The 18,241-nt window shown below is 44.0% G+C and overlaps 1 protein-coding gene across 3 annotated transcripts in view; it reads right to left on the bottom strand.

The window, feature by feature from the left end:
- Positions 1 to 18,241, bottom strand: part of EGFLAM (EGF like, fibronectin type III and laminin G domains) — a 74,351-nt gene that overhangs the window by 22,187 nt on the left and 33,923 nt on the right. For all 3 annotated transcript variants that reach the window (XM_074570024.1, XM_074570023.1, XM_074570025.1), the window contains exons 8-13: positions 11,334 to 11,449; positions 10,755 to 11,091; positions 8,142 to 8,242; positions 6,991 to 7,091; positions 5,785 to 5,929; positions 3,134 to 3,323 (exon numbers count right to left, since the gene is read on the bottom strand). In XM_074570024.1, the coding sequence (XP_074426125.1) occupies positions 3,134 to 3,323; positions 5,785 to 5,929; positions 6,991 to 7,091; positions 8,142 to 8,242; positions 10,755 to 11,091; positions 11,334 to 11,449 (990 nt within the window). The remainder of the gene's footprint in view (positions 1 to 3,133; positions 3,324 to 5,784; positions 5,930 to 6,990; positions 7,092 to 8,141; positions 8,243 to 10,754; positions 11,092 to 11,333; positions 11,450 to 18,241) is intronic.

Genomic DNA, 18,241 nt, shown 5'->3' with positions numbered 1-18,241 from the left:
TGCTGGCATATCAACTGAAATAACAAGGAGATGATTTCTTCTTGCTGAAATTGCTGCGGAACAGTTAATTCACTCACTTCTTAAGACTGGTATCTATGAAGTTAGATTATGCAATGGTCAAATGTACATCTGGTTAAGTCTTGTGGATTTTGTTTACTTTCTCCTTTATTTTAGTTACTCCCCTCGTTGATAGTAACAAACTGATCTTATACATTAAGAAAGCCCAAATAAGACACTTGTGGTGTACAAGTGTAAGCATGCCACTTGGGGGGCAAAGTGTTTATGAGAAACTAAGAATTGCGCATTTATTTTGAGGCACATCACCTCTGAGATGACACAGGTGTCGTGAGGCAGCTCTGACAATAAACACTGGAGAACCGTTTTGTTATCTGAGATGACTGAGAGAAGTCTTGCAAAACTACTGCAAGAAGGGGATATGTCCTTTTTGTTTTGTTTAAACACAGCACTGCAATTGTAAAGACAGTTTCCAGACCAGACGTCTACAGATCCTCAACAAGGTACTGGCATTAGTACAGCACCAGCTTTATGGTTTGGTTTCTCACCCCACAGCCAGAAAGAAAAGCACGGAGAAGTATGCAGGTGTAAAGAGCTGATGTTCTGGTTCATCTCGATCACTCTGCCGTCCATGGTGGAAAAGAACCTTTTCTCGCCGACTCAGGACAGAGGCAGTAATAACTCTCGGGTTATCTGGTACAACTCCCTGCCAGACCAGACTTGTCTGACATTGCACATCTACAAATCTCCTGCCAGGCCTATTTTTCATTGTAGAGGTAGGTCCGAGTACAGCGGTCGTAACACAGGGCTCCAGGCCTAACCCAAGGAGCATAAGCAAAACGTACAAGTCCCCTGGAAGGCAACAAATTCTCCTTCTATGTGGAAGGGGACAATTACCCCTTCAAATGGCTGCCCATGGCCAGCCGTGGGAGCAGGGGTGCTCATTGAGCCATGTTTTCCTCTTCTGGGCTGCACTGTAATGGCCACAGTGAACAGCAGCAGGACGGGTATCTAGTCACCAAGATCCCTCACATACCCATCAATGATGGCGACAGTGACAGAAATGAACAGCACTATCTCTGTTTTATAGACAAGGAATGAGAGCCAAGGATGTGGGTAAACAAGAATCTACACATATCGAGTCTGAGACACAAACAGAAAACTGAGACAATGCTCATCTTTACTGCATCTGCTGCTCTGTCAGTCAATACTGGCAGTATGTTCAAACAGAACGAAGTTAAACAAAGTCTTTGAGAAACAGGGAAGGTCAAGGAAGATGACAATAATGGCACAAGTCGCAGGCTCACTTGTTTGAGGGACAGCTTGAACTGGAGCAGTCTTCGTACTTAAGGACAGTTGCTCTCACAATGTCTCAGTGACCTGAGTTACCACAGCCTTTGGGCCAGCCAGATGACTACACCGGAAAGGCAGACCACCGCTCTGATGGCAGCGTCTGCTTGGGTGCAGTGGCAGAGGAGGAAGGAGGGAAGCTGCAGCGGGATTAGAGGGTCCTGCCATGCCTGCTCTGAGCCATAAGCGCTGCCTCCCCATCAGCCCCTCAGCTCAAGGGCCGGTGGGACTTCTACTGGAGCTGGCGGGATGGACCCTCTCCTCCCCACCCTCAGTTCTGCGGTCCATACACCACCGCACCCCTGATTTACACACTGTGCCAACAGGAAACAAACAAAAGACTGGCTAGCAAAAACCATCCCTAAACCTTCGCACAGTTCACTTTCAATGCATTTATTTTAAGCTTAACTTATGTGGCATTTTGTTTGCAAGTCTCTCCTGGTACAGTTTCCTATAAAAGTGTGTGCAGCCATGTAAGGACAGTAAGGGTCTATCACTCAGTTTCAGGTCACACATGGCAGATCCCAGCATTTATTTTCATTGATGTTGACTGTTAATGCAGTAGTATGTGGAGCATTCATGGATGGGAATGAAGCTAGCTGCAACCCAAAACGCAATAGAGATTAGGGCTTGGAGAACTTCAGCAGGGCTTTCATCTATCTATCTAAATTCCATAGATTCTCACTCTATCGTGAAATTACTCTCTGCTTCCAAAGTCTTATTCTTTTCAGCATCTGTTTCTTGGGCCACTCTGTTCCCCCACTGTATTGCACAGAAGTTTGGTCATGTTATCTAGAGAATACAGAGTGATTGTTAGGAAGTTTCTCATTAATCACTTCCTTCTTGCGATGCCAAATGCACAGCTATAGAAGAGAAGAAAGATGACTTTGTGGCTGAAGAGTTCAGTGATATGGGATCTATTTCCTGCATTTACCACTTGCTTCTGACTTGGCTTTACTCTTACTCTTCAACTTTTAGACTGAGGTCATTAAAGCAAGGATTTCATTGCCCTATCTTTTTTTTCGAGTGCTCATTACACAGATGAAATAGAGATAAATAAATAAGACAGGACTAAGGACTAGTTAATTAACTTCCCTACTTCTCCATATTTTAATCTGTGAAGGGAAGATAATGTTATAAAACCACTTCATAAAGCTGTTGAAAGAATTTATCCCATAGCATTTTTAAAACATACTGGAAATGAAAACAATAGATGGAGGACAGGAAAACCTATTTGCCTCAGCAGTAGTGGGGTTTCATGGGTAAAAGCCCTTTGTTGTGGCCACAGCACTGCTTTGGACAAATGCAATGACGCCTTTAGGCAAAACACATTTTGCTGTGTCCATAGTGTTTTAAATACAAACACATTGTGCATACTATTGATTTCTGATGATATGGCTGTGTAAATCAGGAGCATGAAGCGGCATCCTGAGAGATGCTGGAAGGAATACTGCTGCAGATGCAATTATATCAGCAACGCTGAGTTTCCTGTGTGGTCATAAGAACTAGTTTTGCTATTGTGCTGCGTAACTGTGTCCACATGGGGTTTTGGTATGCCACAGTGATGTTCACTTGTACAATGTGATAAAACCCTTCTACTACAGACCCAGCAAAAGCAATGTGCAAAGCCACAGAGAAATACCATGCCAAAAATCAAGACCGCACCTTCCACCTCTCAAAACTGGACCGTTGCCCAAATTTTTTCAGCAGGCAAAGAAAGTAACCCCTGGTTTATCGCTGATGGAAGACCCCATACCGTTACACTTACCGACATCAGCGCCACTGAGAGCTTTCCCTAATGGCCAGGGTCTCATATCAATTATCTTGCCGTTGATGCTCAGCGACTGAAGGCAGCCCTGAAACCCACGGTTGGTGCCTGCGGCTCTCACCAGCCAGTACATGCTGGGGGCACCACCAACGTAAAAGGGAGTCCGGAACGTAATTTTACTGTACTGGCCCTGGAGGGAAAACAGAGGACGACATGATATAGAACAGATACAACATAGGATAACTAATTAAGCCACACTGCGTATAATCAATTTTTTTTTCTCCACAAAGAATTGCGTCAGCGGATATGCAGGTTGCTCGCTGGTAATTCCTTTCCATTTGTCATTCCTCTACTCGGTCTGTCACTTTAAATGTTACTTTTTGCACCCATACCCATCATGATAACATGGACAATTTAATACAAAATGAAAAGTTTAAAAATCGCTATGTTCTGAGGAGGGATTGTGATATGTCTTTTGCTGCAATTTCTTCCTTTACTTTTGCCAAAATCGTTAGTCTTCTAAAACCTAAGCCCTGGGGGACGCAGACCAATGCGATAATGCCTTTTGGACAGAACCCAGCAAGTGCTTACTGTTGAGTAATAATAAAATGACAAAAAACAACTGTAAAACCCAAGACAAGGCATAAACTAACACAACTACAACTTCAGTGGTGTTCTGAATCTACTAAATCTACTACCCATCTTTTTTGGATGGGGAGCTGAGGCAGGTTAAGGAACTACCTATAGAAATGTAGACATACAATTTACTAACACTGCTATAGTGCACAAGAAGGACCAAAAAAAACCCCCCCAAAACAAAACAGAACTCTTTTGACCATCAAATCAAACTTTGTGCTATTGTGGGCAATGGAGTCACGATTCCGTCCATAAATTGATCAAACTATATGTCTCTTGCCTTCTGCTCAAAGGATGTTTCAAAACCTCACGCCCTTTAAAAGAAAACATTCAAAACTCCCAAATTTATTCATGGCCAGTTTTTAACAATGTATCCTTCTGACAGCATTGACCTTTAGCCCAAAAGCTCCCTGGATTTTTCATCGCTGTCCTGCCTCCCTGGTATTTATAACAATAAATTATATCCCCATAGCCTCTATTTTGCCAGGCTAAATAAGTCAAGGCCATTCAGTCTACGGGTGCTCACTGCACAATGCACTGCAGAAGCACATCAAATGGATCTCAATTTCAGCAGGAAAAAAAAAATTCAGGTGGAGCCTGTGGATGAAGAGCACTCAAATGTCCACAGAGTTTCATGGTGGGCATATGCCAGAGCTGTGGGCACACAGCTCTCCAGCCTGTCTCCAACTGCTTGCCATCTTCCATCGCCTTTGATGCTCCTGCCCTCCTTGGTCTGTCAAGCTCTGCTTCTCTTGCAGACTCTCTCTAAGACTGTTCAAGTCAAAATGAACCAGGTCGGAGAAGACTACCGCTCTGCTGAGACTAATACAGGCCATTGTAACTAGGTAGGGCTGAGGAGGAGTCACTGGAGCAACAATACTACAGGAGCAGCAAGCTCTGGTGGAGAGCAGCACCTAGAGCAATTAACTTTTTATTCTGGTATAGCTGCAGTTAGAAGAATGTGTGTCCACTGGCAAACTCTCTTGTTGCAGACTCTGTGGACCATAACCCTCCTACTAGCCCTTTGATGCACCTTTACTTCTTCATCTTCTTGGCTATGGGGGATCATAGCCACACGCAGCCAGACACAGTCTTACCAAAGCGCTGCACTATGTCCTAAGTTTTACTGGACATATCTCTCCTGATTCACACTTGACCTTTGCGTGGCCTCATAGCATTGGTAACACACAGCGACAAGTGACAGACATCGAAATCCTTTCCTCTGTCATTTCCAGATGATGAGAACTCAATGAGCAGCATTCTTTACCCTTCAGTGCCTGCACATGAAAGTGTAAAGTAATAAGATGTCTGAAGCTGCTTTTTTCAGGGCTAGGGATGTCATGCTAATAGTGGTTATCAAAGAGAAGAGGAAACACATCTGAAACAATTTGCAACTGTCTTTGTTTTCAGTGCCTTAATTTCACTTCTGTTTTCTGGCCTGGCAACAGATGAGCAAGTCAAGACATCCTTCTCTATTATATTTAATCCTGGCAATCCTCATACAAAATTGGTCTTAACATAAGTCAGGGCATTCTCCATTACAGTGCTTAAATCTATGTCCATGGTATACATGTAATTACACTTCTGTATACAAACCTTGAGTGGCTATATGCATGTTTACATAAATATATAAACATATACACATATGCATCTGATTTTTCTGGCTGAAGAAAAGCGTCTCTCTGAGGCTTGAAAGAGAAAGCAATCAGGGACAGCAGCTGTAAAACCTGGCAAACTTTTAACAGCACCCTGTATCTGAGACTAGTGAAGTGTAGCAGAAGGGCAGCAGAGCAAGTACGGAGGACAACAGGGAAACTGCAATGGGATCCAGCACTGGGATATTTATCTGTGGTTTACAGACTATGTATATGGAAGAGCAATCTGTACACCGATCCTGGTTCACTCAATTCCCCAACACTAATAAATAAAAATGTACCTTTTAAATCTGATCTGCTGGCAAGAAAAAATGTCATCATGACCTTGAGAGAGCGCAAGGTCAGTGCAGGACTACCTACCTGAGATTTTCCTGTCACCGGAGCATCATTGTCCATCCTGAGCCAGCCATTCATCCCGTCTCTGAACAGTGTGACGCTGTGCCAGTTCCCCAGCTTGATTTTGTTTTCACTCGTTATGACTGCAACTCCTGTGCCACAGTTGAACCTGGTAGCGTGAGAGAGAGAGGGCAAGGTGACAATCTTACATTAACCAAATAACTGAAAGTTGGTTTTAGGCTTCAAATACTCCCTTCGCTCCTGAGAACCTCTCTGTTTCACATTGCGTATTAGTATACCACAAGAAAACTGTGGTATATGAACTGTTCTAAGTTTCAAACATCATTATCTCTCTTTCTCCCATGGTGAAGATTTTGCATTCTCTGTCCATACCAAATGCATTGCAAAGCTTGCCAACAGCTGAAACTGTTTCAAGATGCAGGGTATTACGATCTGAGCTACTGCTATCACAGTAATTTCTCTTCGGAATTTTTCTAGCTCCCTGGTGAAAGGCAGGGAGAGCCTTTCTCTGCAATTCTATATGAAACTCATTACTGATTGACAAGCAGACCTCCAGGAGAGTCTCAGTGGAGCTCAACATGCACAAAACTTGCCATTTTCTCTGACTGCTGTTCAGTGCAGGTGAACAGAAAATCACCTACTTTGTTACTCCCCGCTTTCAAAGGAGTCACCCTTCCAAGTAAGATACTCTTACCCATGAGATACTCTTTCCCATGCTTCATATATCTGGCACCACAAGAAACCCCCTCCATCTTCACTTAAGAAACCTGCAACTCCATCTAAACAAGGGATATAAGATGAAGTTCCAGGCCCCTTGCTGGCATTAAATCCTTTATTTTGCTACATTATCTGCGAGTCCTTTGGCTGTGAAGCAAAAACAGCTCAGTGTAGCATAAGCTTAGCAAATGCTCACTAGCACTTTTGATAACACAGCAGTGAGCCATGGACTAATGCCTTGAAGAAAACTGATTATTTTGCCTTTACACCAAGGTCTGAGTAAAAAGGGTTCAACAGGGCACATGTCCACACACTTATGAAGGGTGAGAGAAAAAAAAAATTGAAGAGCTGTTAAATGTAGTAATACTGTCCATTTTGTGCACTGCATGGGGCAGAAGTCAAAGACAGGGTAGACATTCCCCACATATAGTGAGTCCCAGGAGGCACCAACGGCCCCTTCTCTTTACATCAGATTTAGGGTGGAGGTTTTACCTGAACTGGATGCTACGTCGGATGATTGCTAGTGACATAAAGTCACCACGACCGTGTTCATTTTCTCCACAGTATAGCAGCAAACCATCTTCTGATTCAGCCTGCAATCACAGCATCAACATGAAAAATCAAAGTCTAAGCCTCACAGCGACAGATAAACACAAGCAGCACTGACAAACTTTTCTCCAGAAAAGGGGCAGCATTTTTCAGATGGAGTTTTTAACTCACAGAATCAGAAATTGGCTGATCAGTTTTGAATCCTGCACTTGAAGAACGTGGAAAAACATTGCCTTAATGCTTAAATGGTTGAAGAACATGTCTTCTACTTACAGGGTGATACTATCAGACCTAAAAACAAGCCTGAAGACATTAAAGACTCTCAGGCATGTCCCATATGCGACCTCTGAGCACAAAGTCTTGCAAGGGTGCCCTAGCAAGCCTGTTAAGTGTAGGCACATCAGACCTAAACACATCCCGCTTCACGTGTTCAGTGAACGTGACACTTTTCAAGCCAAACAACCTGTGTAGGCAGGATTTTTCCATATGTGCATAGCAGCTGACACGGTGGCTTTTTGCAGCCATCCTGCATTTTAAGCTGATGAACTGCCAGCGGAGTGTCAGATCACCACGTGAGGCAACGCACTGCTGCTGCTCTAGTGACAGCCTGGTACCTAGGTGGAAAATAATGCCTACTTAAATCCTGCAGGATGGGAAAGGAACTCTGGATATAGGGCAGTACTTTGCTCTGTACAACATCATCACCGTTTCTTATATGCAAAAATACTGCCCCCCACTTCCAAATTGTAATTCACAAAAATTCCAGCTGCACTGCAGCCTGTAGCTCATTCACATGGCTATAACCTCGCCGATGTATATCGCTGCTAGTCTGCAACAACAGTATTACTAGTCCCAGGGATTCTCTCAGGCACTGCCTACCAATAATGGATGCAAACATTTTAGCTCAGTTTAACAATTTCATTTGCATTCATTGAAGGTGAAGCCAGATCTTGAGAGACGAAGACTATGTATAGGTTCGCCACAATTACATTATAAGCTATACTGAAGCTAAGTTATTGTTCATTGTCCACATCATCAGAACAAGCGAATAAAATTTAAAGCTCCAGTGTGGGCTTGGAATTGCTTAAACTTACCCTGAATTCAAGGGTAATTTGAAATGTCTGGTAGGAGTTTTTCAGTGGTTCAAAGGTGATGTATGAGTAGCCAGAGAACTGAGGATACTGGATAATAATATCTGAGAAGCAAAGACAGAAGCATGTTATTTAGCAGTTTTCTCCCATATAAAAATCGATATACACATTTAGCACTGGATAACAGCAGGTGAAAATGCAAGGCAGAGTTCCTCCAGAGGCAGCCATTAGTCATCAGCAGTCAACAATCAGTTAACCTATTACCTTGTCCTCCCACCACCTTTCACAACTAACTCTTTTATTCCCAAGGACCTGGTGAACTTGGAAAGAAACAGGGTACTGAGGGCCAAATACTGCTCAACAGTTTAATCGCTGGCTTCAGTGGAACTTTCTCCAGATTTTTTGTTACAGAAGACAGAACCCATCTACTTTATATTTATCTCCATTTAAGAATTCATTTAACACAGAGACAACAAAGTAATTTTCTGTTTTGCAGAATTACAAAAACATATGCAGGAAATGTGGCCAGACTCCACAACACATTAGTCACTGCTGGTCCGTAGCTGCTGCGTCCAGCATCCACAGAATCCTTGGATGGCTCACAAGAGCCCAGCAGCTTCCAGCACTTCCTCCAAGTCAGCTCAGGGCAGAAGGTAAAGGGAGGGTTGGGGAGAAAGGAGTCCCTGCAGGCATCTCTCCATCCCTGGCTGCAACAGTCGCCCTTCATGTCGTTCTTGTCAGCTGGCATTACCAAGCCCCACCCTTCGTTGTCCTATGTTAGAGGACCATCCTGGCTTCAGCACAGAAAAAGAAAATCAGAGAGATGTCTTACCGCTATCTTTGCAGATAGTTTTCCTAAGAAGCACTGAGGACAGACATAGTTTCAGGCCTGAATTCTTACTTTTGCAGTGAATCTAAGTCTAATGAGGAAGGAAGGATGAGAAGTCCTATTCCTCTTTGCTGTTTGAATACCAAGTGGGTTTTTCTTGCGTATTGGATCTGGATCCAGCGCTCTCAGCTTTTTTGTTTGCAAGGCATACGTTTTAGGTTGAGGTGAAGATAACCCGTGCTATAAACCTGAATGCAAATGCAGCAGACCGCAATTAACTCATGCCCTGATCACAACCAGAACTGACTGGACCAGAGCACCATGCAGCTGTTGACTGCAAAGAAAAGTCTGTTTTCATTCAAATATGTAACAATATTGGCTGCTGTGGAGAAATTCAGTACAAGGGAATATTGGTACATGATGCTACTGCTTAGCAAGGAATAACACACTCCCTTGTGAAAAATGGTGGTTTTGGACTGACGTTAACAAACCCGCTCTACAAGCTGTATACAGTTATGTCAGTTCAAATAAATCCTCGACTCTTCATACTTGATCAAGGCCAAAAATCACATCTGCAGCTGTTCCATGTGGCTGAGTCACAACAGATTGTTTTCAGAACAAGCTCTCTTTACTCCAGCACCGGGAGGAGAAGATCAAACACCCTCAGTGTCTGTAACTCTGATACACAACACTGCACATCACAAACGTCTAGCACGAGCCTGCAGAAGAAACGTGTGTCCCTGATGCTCTGCTGTGTGGTGGGGCCTTGGAAGATCAGATCAGCAAGCAGAGGGACGGATCAGCTCTTTCTTAGCTGGTGGGACAGCACCAGTGCAAGCAACGGGACGCTTACTTTGCACAAGCTCTGGCATTCATCTGACCCCTTGGTCACCAAACCAGAAGAAAAATAACACCAGGGGGAAAAAAAGGGACCTCCTTATGGCTTGGTAAAAGAGCTGGACTGGCTCACCAGGTGACCAGCTCAACGTCAGACCCAGCGAAAGAGGAAGGTTAGGTCTGCAGAGGGAGGGCACAGGAAGGTGGCAAGGGAAGGAGAAGCAGGACAGCCTCCTTCGGCTCAGCAAGATCTTGCCCTGGCTCGACCACTCTGCAGAGGGGTGAGAGGACACATGGCAAGTCCTGACTGGGACAACCACATGTCCTCACATTGACCCAGGCTTCAGGTTGTGCTTTCTGAACTGGGGAGGGGGGTTTATTCCTCCCTTGCCCCAGCCTGACTGGCACAAGTGCTGGGGTTATCACTCCAGTGCTGCTGCCTTGCAGACCGTGGTGAAAGCCTCCTCTGGAGATGGTTTTACAATGGGGGCTCACATCCCTGCTGCAGGATCAGCATCACCCACAGTGGACCACATTGGAAATGCAGGTGGTTCAGGGCTTCAGTTGCAGGCAAAAGGCAAGGGTCAAAGAGGGGATGAATGTCCCTGCTGGAAGCTGCAGATGCCATGGCTGGACCCTGTCAGGCCTGGGTACCTACCGACATACCTGGTTCCATCACCCTCCCACTCCTATGTGGGGGAAGCAGGATTAACCTCCCCTGTGCACCTGCACACAGGGTCTGCATGCAAGAATAACTTCTTCACACGTAGCTGAGGAACAAGAAGCAAAGGGGCTGATGCCAGACCTGGGATGTGAAAGCTGATGCTGTCCTTAGGGATCCATTAAGCCCAGCCGGCTCTTCCCAAAGCATGCGTTGGCTGGTTCATCACAAAGCTGCTCCTTGCCCCAGAAGAAGAGAAGCCAGCAGCAGCAGGCAAGCAGAAACCTACCTTCGGCACACGTCTCTCCTCCTTTTCCCAAGTTGCAGTGGCAGCGCGAGCCGCCCCGGTCATAGTCATTGACACAAAAGCTGTCTGCAGAACAGATGGCCTCATCACAGGAGAGATCAAAGAGGCGCGTTGCAGAAGACATGCCGCCCCTCCTCGCTGCCCGAGCCGTAGTCGCCCTCGCTGTGGTTGAAGGCTGCATGGTGGTGGGAATGGAAGTAGTAGGTTCAGAAGTGGTTGTAAGGACCCGTGACAGCAGCCTGGAACTAGACCCTGGCGTGACCTTAGTTTCAACCAGAAATTTTCTGTTGCCTCCTTTGATAGCAGGAAGCGGTCTGAGCTGAAAAGAATAAAGAAACACAAATTCAGTAAAATCTAAAATGCTATGGGGAAATTAAATTAATACCTTCCAAGACACACATCTGAGGTAACAAACTGATCCTCACTGAAGGAAAAGAAACAACCACGTTATTGTATCTGGGCACATAATATCAGATACTAAAGTTCCTGACAAGATCAGACACTTTAAAGTATTGAGACTATAAAGAAAACAGAAATGCCAAAAGGAATCTTGAAACTTACCTCTTCTATGTAAATGTCGTAGTCTGAGTCATCAATATCAAATCCATCATCATCACCAGTCACTGTGTCTGTGATATACCGATGCCCATAGCTTCCACTTCCTAACTCCTCAGAGCCTAAAAAGACACAATTAGCATATTCAGTTCATACGTTTTTTTCTCTTTACACACAGCTACTCAGATCTCACGACCCCCTGATTCACCACACTGAAATCTGAAGTGGTGTTACTGTTCATCCTGTACAGACAATGCAAGCGTCAGCCTGAAGATGGGAGATGCTGTCCAAGTGATACACGTGCAACTTAAAACAAAGTGAGGACCTTCATTTAATCACTTAGTGTCATTCTCAAACAAAACAGGCAAAGCTCAGTTCTCCCACTGCAAACTGACTTTCATCCATCATTCTTCCAGGAGAATGGCTCTGAACTTTTTTCGGCATGGACAACGTTTTAATAACTGTATTGTTTTTAGATCAAACTTTTCACTTTTATAAATACACAGTCCCATATCTTCCCTACTGGTGACCAAACTACTGGAACAGCAGAAGAGATGCATCTAGGTAGGGCTTTTCTGGCACTCTCTGCTTAGGAATTTATCTGCCTCCACTGGCTCTGATGCTACTGAAATTAGCATCCTAAGTGTATTTTTAGGCTATTTTTTAAAACACAATACAGCACCTCGAAAAAAGAAACTTGCATAAACATCATGGGTTTTTCATGCACATAATCTGCTTCTGCCTCTCCCTGGAGCGCTGAACTGTGCCATGAAGGGCTCTGGGCTGGGAATGCCCGGTTTAAACAGTAAGAGGACCCTCGCAGAAAACATCTGTGCTTTTCTGCACTTTACATAGCAAATTCTGCGTAAACAATGGTTTATGCTTTTTAGCTATTAAAATTTGCCAGAAGAAAGATAATACAGGTAACTGCATCATTATCATTACTTGTCATTTCAGCACGGTTAAGAATAGACAAACATTTGATAACCATCAAGATAGCAGATTTCATACATTTGCATTTTCCATAAAATATTTTGAGTCACTTCAAAGGAGCATAGGTAATCCTTGCTTTACAAAGCTTCTGTACAGTCTGACCATGTGTGATTGTCGATTTTAGCAGCCACAAGTTGCCCATATTTTCTTGTAAGTTAGCAGGTCCTTCGCATTGCAACATGCAGCAATGCAAAGTCTTGCTGGGCAGTGGCTCTCTGCAGAATGGAGACACGACAAGCCAGAAAATGCCACTCGATGGTAGCGAGAGCTTCACCACCACCACTGAACAACCCAAGGGAGCCAGGGAAAGCTAAGGAGTCTCAGCAGGCTTTCAGAGGGAGCAGGGTGGGCTCAGTGCTATCAGGACATCTGAGCCAGTCTGACTGGGGTCAGCCATCCTCCACCTTGGTGGAGAATAATGGAAAAATATCTCACTGGCCTGGTTCAGGCAGGAGAGCACTTGTCTAAATCTTACTATATGCTCTTTTCCTTTGCTGTGACTGCAACCCAAAAATCCTGGCAGACAGTTACGAAATCAAGCATATGTGCACCAGATACAAACACGTGCCCTGGCTGGCTAATTGGCCGCCCACCACACACTCTGTGGGACTTACTTATCAACAGGCTTTACATGTTACATCAGCACAGAGAAAAATCAAAGGTAAATGAGTAGAAGTAATGAGGCATACACATTTGCAACCAAAACAACATGCTAGGCTGGGAGAGAATGTGTAAAAACCCTTCCACTCTAACATGTATCCCAAATCATCTGTAAGTAATACAATTTAACTGTGTATTAATCAGAATTATTCAGCACAGAGTTCTAACAACAGAGCTAAGCAGAGAACTCGTAGCTTTATGACTGGTAATGAGATAAGGCCAACTGGACAGTTTATATCCAGATTATTTCTGCTGGTGACTGTGAATGCATAGGCAGAGGATTACTACTGGAGAAACAGACTGCACATGTATGAAGTGGTCCCAATCCTGTATTCATTATGGAAAGCAACAGGTATTCCCCAAATGTGGGCAAAATCTCTTACTCCCAGTATGAGTAAAGCAGATAACAGCTCCCAGCAGATGCAGCGACTTTCAGCTCACTGGAATAGAACTGAATTCAGTTCTTCTAACGGATGAAACTGTAATTTGCCTAAGAGTAATAGAAGTCATAAAGCTAAGTTGGGAAAAGGAAAGAAAAAACTACAATCATGTGCCTCGGAAAACAATCTAACCTGTATTCAAACAAGCTGTGATAAACATGCTCCATTTTCTAATTTAGGGGTCACAAGCGAAAAAATAAACATCTGTTGTAGTCCAAACTCTGCCACATTTTTTTCTCTTGTCAAGCAAGCTTTCTATTGGCTTAATGGGATTTAGGTTCAATAAGGATGGCAGGAATGAAGCAATACAGAGAATGAATCACCTTCATACTCACATGAAGGAAAATGTTAGGTCTCGAATTCACATTCAGATATGCACGCTTGCTTACATGTATAGATACGATTTCAATGCTGTGCCAGTTTTATATAAGTGTAACTCTCCTGAGTGGAGTTGTCACTAACTACATCGATAACCACCAGCATGCAATGAGACCTGGTAAGTTAGGAGAGACAGGCAGTTCCCCAAGCAGAAGATGTGCCACTTTCATCTAGCAGATCAAAATGTTTCATGCTTTTCCAACAGGAGACTTTAGGAGATGAAATGTACCCACTATTTTAAACCAGACAATGATTCCTTTCACCTTATTGAACTGGTACAACATTTAGAGCCTGGAGAGACCAAAGAAGTTACAGCTTATTGTGGCTGGTAGAAAAGACTGCTTTGAGGCCCTTCTTCAAAGACTTTTGGGACATAAGTTTGGTGTCACCAGGAAAAGTATAACTTCGGAAGGTGTTCTAATATCCACAGTTCTCCAGCGTGGCTCCAAATCTCTGCTTTCACCACTCCCCCTGGCTCTGTCTGAGTTTCAGCCAGCACATTACTCTACTCACAGCTACATTACTCTACCTGCTGATCTGTGAGCAGTCTGGTAACGCATATGACAGCTGGGAATGATGAGGACATGGAGATGTACTCTTTTCTAACTATGCCTGAATTTATACAGGGCAGTACCCACACCAATGATGAGACCATCTAAGACCCCATTGGCTTCACAGTCATCTTGCATTTGCTGTTTGCTCACTGGATGTGACACGATACCCATGTGTGACGTGATGCAACAAAACTGCAAAACAACAGAAAGCAGAGAAGCTAACACGAGTTTTTGTAGAGAAACCCTGCTGTGAGCCCCTCTTTTAATAGCACCGGGTAGCTTTGGTGGAGAGCTCATCTCATAATGGGTGGCAAATCAGGGACAATTAAGCAAAGTGGTACTCTGCAAAGACCAAAACAATGACTACAGAGATTATAAGTGTGCCATGTTTCATTAAACCAGTGTTTCAGTGTACAAGGAGATGAAGCCTGTTTAAGACCCTTTAGCAGGTCCTATAATCCTGTTTTATAATTAATTGGAAAACCTGTGGGGGGTCACGAACTGTAGACAGCTTCTTTGCGAATAATCAGGGATTAAGTTATACTGAAGAAATCTTTCTCAAAACAAACAGAAAGCCACACAAAGTTTTGTTTTGTCAACTAGGTGGCCACCAGCATACTGATCAGGAGACAGAGGAGACCGTAGGAGGTAGACCCCCCCGGGCACCACAACGCAGGCAGATTGAATGGAAGTGTTCACAGACTGATGGCCTTCATGAAGAACCCCTCTAAATCTAAATCCAAAATACAGCAGGGGCATTTTAATCTGAGTTTTATTCTTGTCAGTGGCTCACAGTGAGGCACTGCATATTGCTTGGCCTGTCTCTTGCTTTTTGTCCCTGTCTGTATAAATACGAACACTGCCTTTGTTAAAGCCTTTGCAGATCTGTGGGAAACAGTTCTGTGGAAAACCACCTCCATTTGCTATCTCCAAGACACATCGCCGTCATTTACATCAAGGTTTGGGCCCAAGGGACTGCCCTTTTCCTGTGCCTGAGCCTCAGCAGACACATTCAAGCACAGTGTAGAACGTTTAAGCACCTGTGCCAGTGCCTCACTCTGTATGAACCTGGTGGTGACAGCCAGGCCCAGAGGAAGGGATGCAGCCAGAGTAAGCAGCCACTTCTGTCACGTTTGCTGTGGAGACAAGCAGGAGGGTATTTTTAACAGAAGACGCTTCCTCTGTTGGTCTGTCAAAGCCCAAGGCCGGTGACCTTCCAGGCACAGTGCAAACCCCATCTGTTTCCCCAGGAGATGAAGGGTATTTAAGTGATGCAGGTGATGACACTATGTTTGTTTGATTCTTTGGGACAGTTTATTTTGTTTTTATTCAACTTGATATGTGAAATCTTTTTTTCAAGTAAATTGTCCATGACACATTGAAAGATTTGACATAACAAAAAAAAACCCAACAACTATATAAGCGAAATACCTGCAGCCTGCGTCTGTAATTAAGAAAGGCAACAAAATTTGATTTATTACATCATTTCGTTCTAGAAAAAAAATGAAACCAAATCAAAAATAAATGAGAACCCTTGGGGAAACTTGCCCTCTCCTTCCTCCTTGAAAAGGAAGCAATGTAACATAAACCACGCACGCGTTTTTTACTAGGTAAGGGGTAACTGCTTATAATCAAGGCCACATGTTCTACTTGCACAGACCTTGGGAGGTCTGTCACATTAGGTGATACCGTCAGCAACCCTTCAGAAAAGACAATGGTTTCCTGTGCTGACCGGAAACAATGCAGTCGAGTGCTGCAAAAGCAAGTCACCTTTTAAAACCAAAATGAGAAAAATACATTTCAGAGTGAGATAAACCCTGGCAGAAAACATCCACGAGTACTTTGGACTCAGCATCTGCTGTACTCCTCTCTGTCTCAGCCTGCCTAGAAGAGCTGTGAGTGACACTACACAACGCAACATGGACCCTGAAGGTCCACTGCATCTGAGGTAATGCTGGGGATTTGTTCTTCAGTTAAAACAAGTGTCAGAAAAGCACTAATTATTTCAAAAAAAGCAGAAAAATCCAGGATATACAAGCATAAAGCTAAAAATTTTTTCCAAACACACTAAGGACCTTAGTGCCAGCAAGTGTAATGCAAAGGAGACAGACATTGTATGGACTTCTGCCAGCTTCCTAAGATATGTCAGGTATTTCTGAGGAATATAAAATCACTCAGGAAATAGCATCAAATATTTTTGGCATGTTTCACTGTTTAGATGGGAGGAGGTACCATTTTAATAATGAAGGTAGTCATCCCTACGATGCGCACCCCGAAGAGCAAAGGTGCATAATTTTCAGACGTGCCAAATATCTGACATCCTTCCAGCAACCACGGGTGACTAAGAGGTATCTGCTGGATCTTTGAGAGATTCAGGCATCTGGTGCCATCTGAGACACATTACGGTACCTGAGACATCCCCAGAGGACTGTCAGGTGTCTGGGAGACACATGGGAGGCAGATGTCCTCCTGCAGTGACAGTTGAATGCCACAGGACCTAGGGGACCTCAAATATCTATACCTGAGCAACTCAAGCGAATGATTAGCTGGGCCAAAGAAAGTAACTGTTGGCTTTCTGGCTACTAGAAAGGGGAAGGTACCTGCAGATACATAATGTGAACTAGGAGGAAGTTTTACCTGGTTGCCCTTAAGCTTAGCATGCATTTTTTTTTTTTTTTTGTTACATTAAACATATCAACAGTTTAAATCACTGTTAGGTTTTTTTAGTATTCTGGGGAAAAATAAATGTTCAGGCTATGCATGGCTTTAATCAAGAATTTTTTTCACAACAGAAGTTTAGTTTTTATACTAATGCACAATGTACTTGTGTATCTGGTTAATATCAACCTAGTTTCTTACACAGACATCACCACTAAAGCCAAGTGAGAGCTGCTATATTCAGTTACTCTCCTGCTTGCATAAAGCCACAGAACTTATTTCTAAAGGCTTTTGTTGCCTTTGAACACCACTCCTTGCTGTGCAAAAAGTTGGTTGTTGTGAAGACAGGTATCCACAAGATAACACAGGCTTTCATGCATAGTGGCTATATGCAGTTTTTAATTTGCAAAATATTTGCAAAATCCACCCTGGAAGCCAAGAGCAGACTGGCAAAGGAACCACATTCACATTTGCCAAAGGCCCCAGCGTTTGCCAAAGTAGCCCTAAGAACAAGTGACCCGGTGTGGGGCTGGAGCACATCACGGACATGACGTGGCCGCAGGCTGCGGGAGCTCTGCCCGCTCACGAGGGTCTCCACCAAGCACTGAAAGAGCCTTGGTGCAGGGACACCAAGCCCTCAGCCACAGCAACACCCACGTGCCTACCATGGACCGGCATGCAGTTATTGAGTCCATTCAGAGAGTGCTGCAACATGCATAACACAAGCTCATGTCCCCTCTGAACTCCTCCAGAAATCAGTGTTTATACACAACAGGTGTGAATGTGATCCCAAGCTCTACTGACAAAAATCCACGTCTTAGAGCCATCTTGACAGGTTTCCGCAGAACAGGCGGTTTCCAAAGGCAAAGCGTCTTTTCGTAGAGTACCACAGTAATAAGCAAAGCATGAAGACTACTCCACCCTCATTAACAAAGCTAAACACTTTATCTTTTCTGACCAAAGAATTCAGCCACTCATATTCAAAGATAAACAGGATACCAAGGAGCACACAAGCATGCCTCAGGCAGCAGGAGATGACCCTTGAGGATCCAAGGGCCAAGGAACCCCAGAGCATGATGCACCTCCATGGTTTTCACAAACATTTGCTTCAGAAGTTAAACTAATGAGTTCAGCAGCCGTAACAAACTTCATGCAAACTATTCAAGGGACCAAGTTTATGGCAGATGGGAAAAAACAATGGAAACTGCCATAAAAGAGTCAATGAAAACAA

The sequence above is a fragment of the Larus michahellis genome, chromosome Z (assembly GCF_964199755.1).
Source record: "Larus michahellis chromosome Z, bLarMic1.1, whole genome shotgun sequence".
NCBI lineage: Eukaryota > Metazoa > Chordata > Aves > Charadriiformes > Laridae > Larus > Larus michahellis.
The sequence above is the reverse complement of the archived record's forward strand: the minus strand, read 5'-3'. Positions and strand labels throughout refer to the sequence as shown.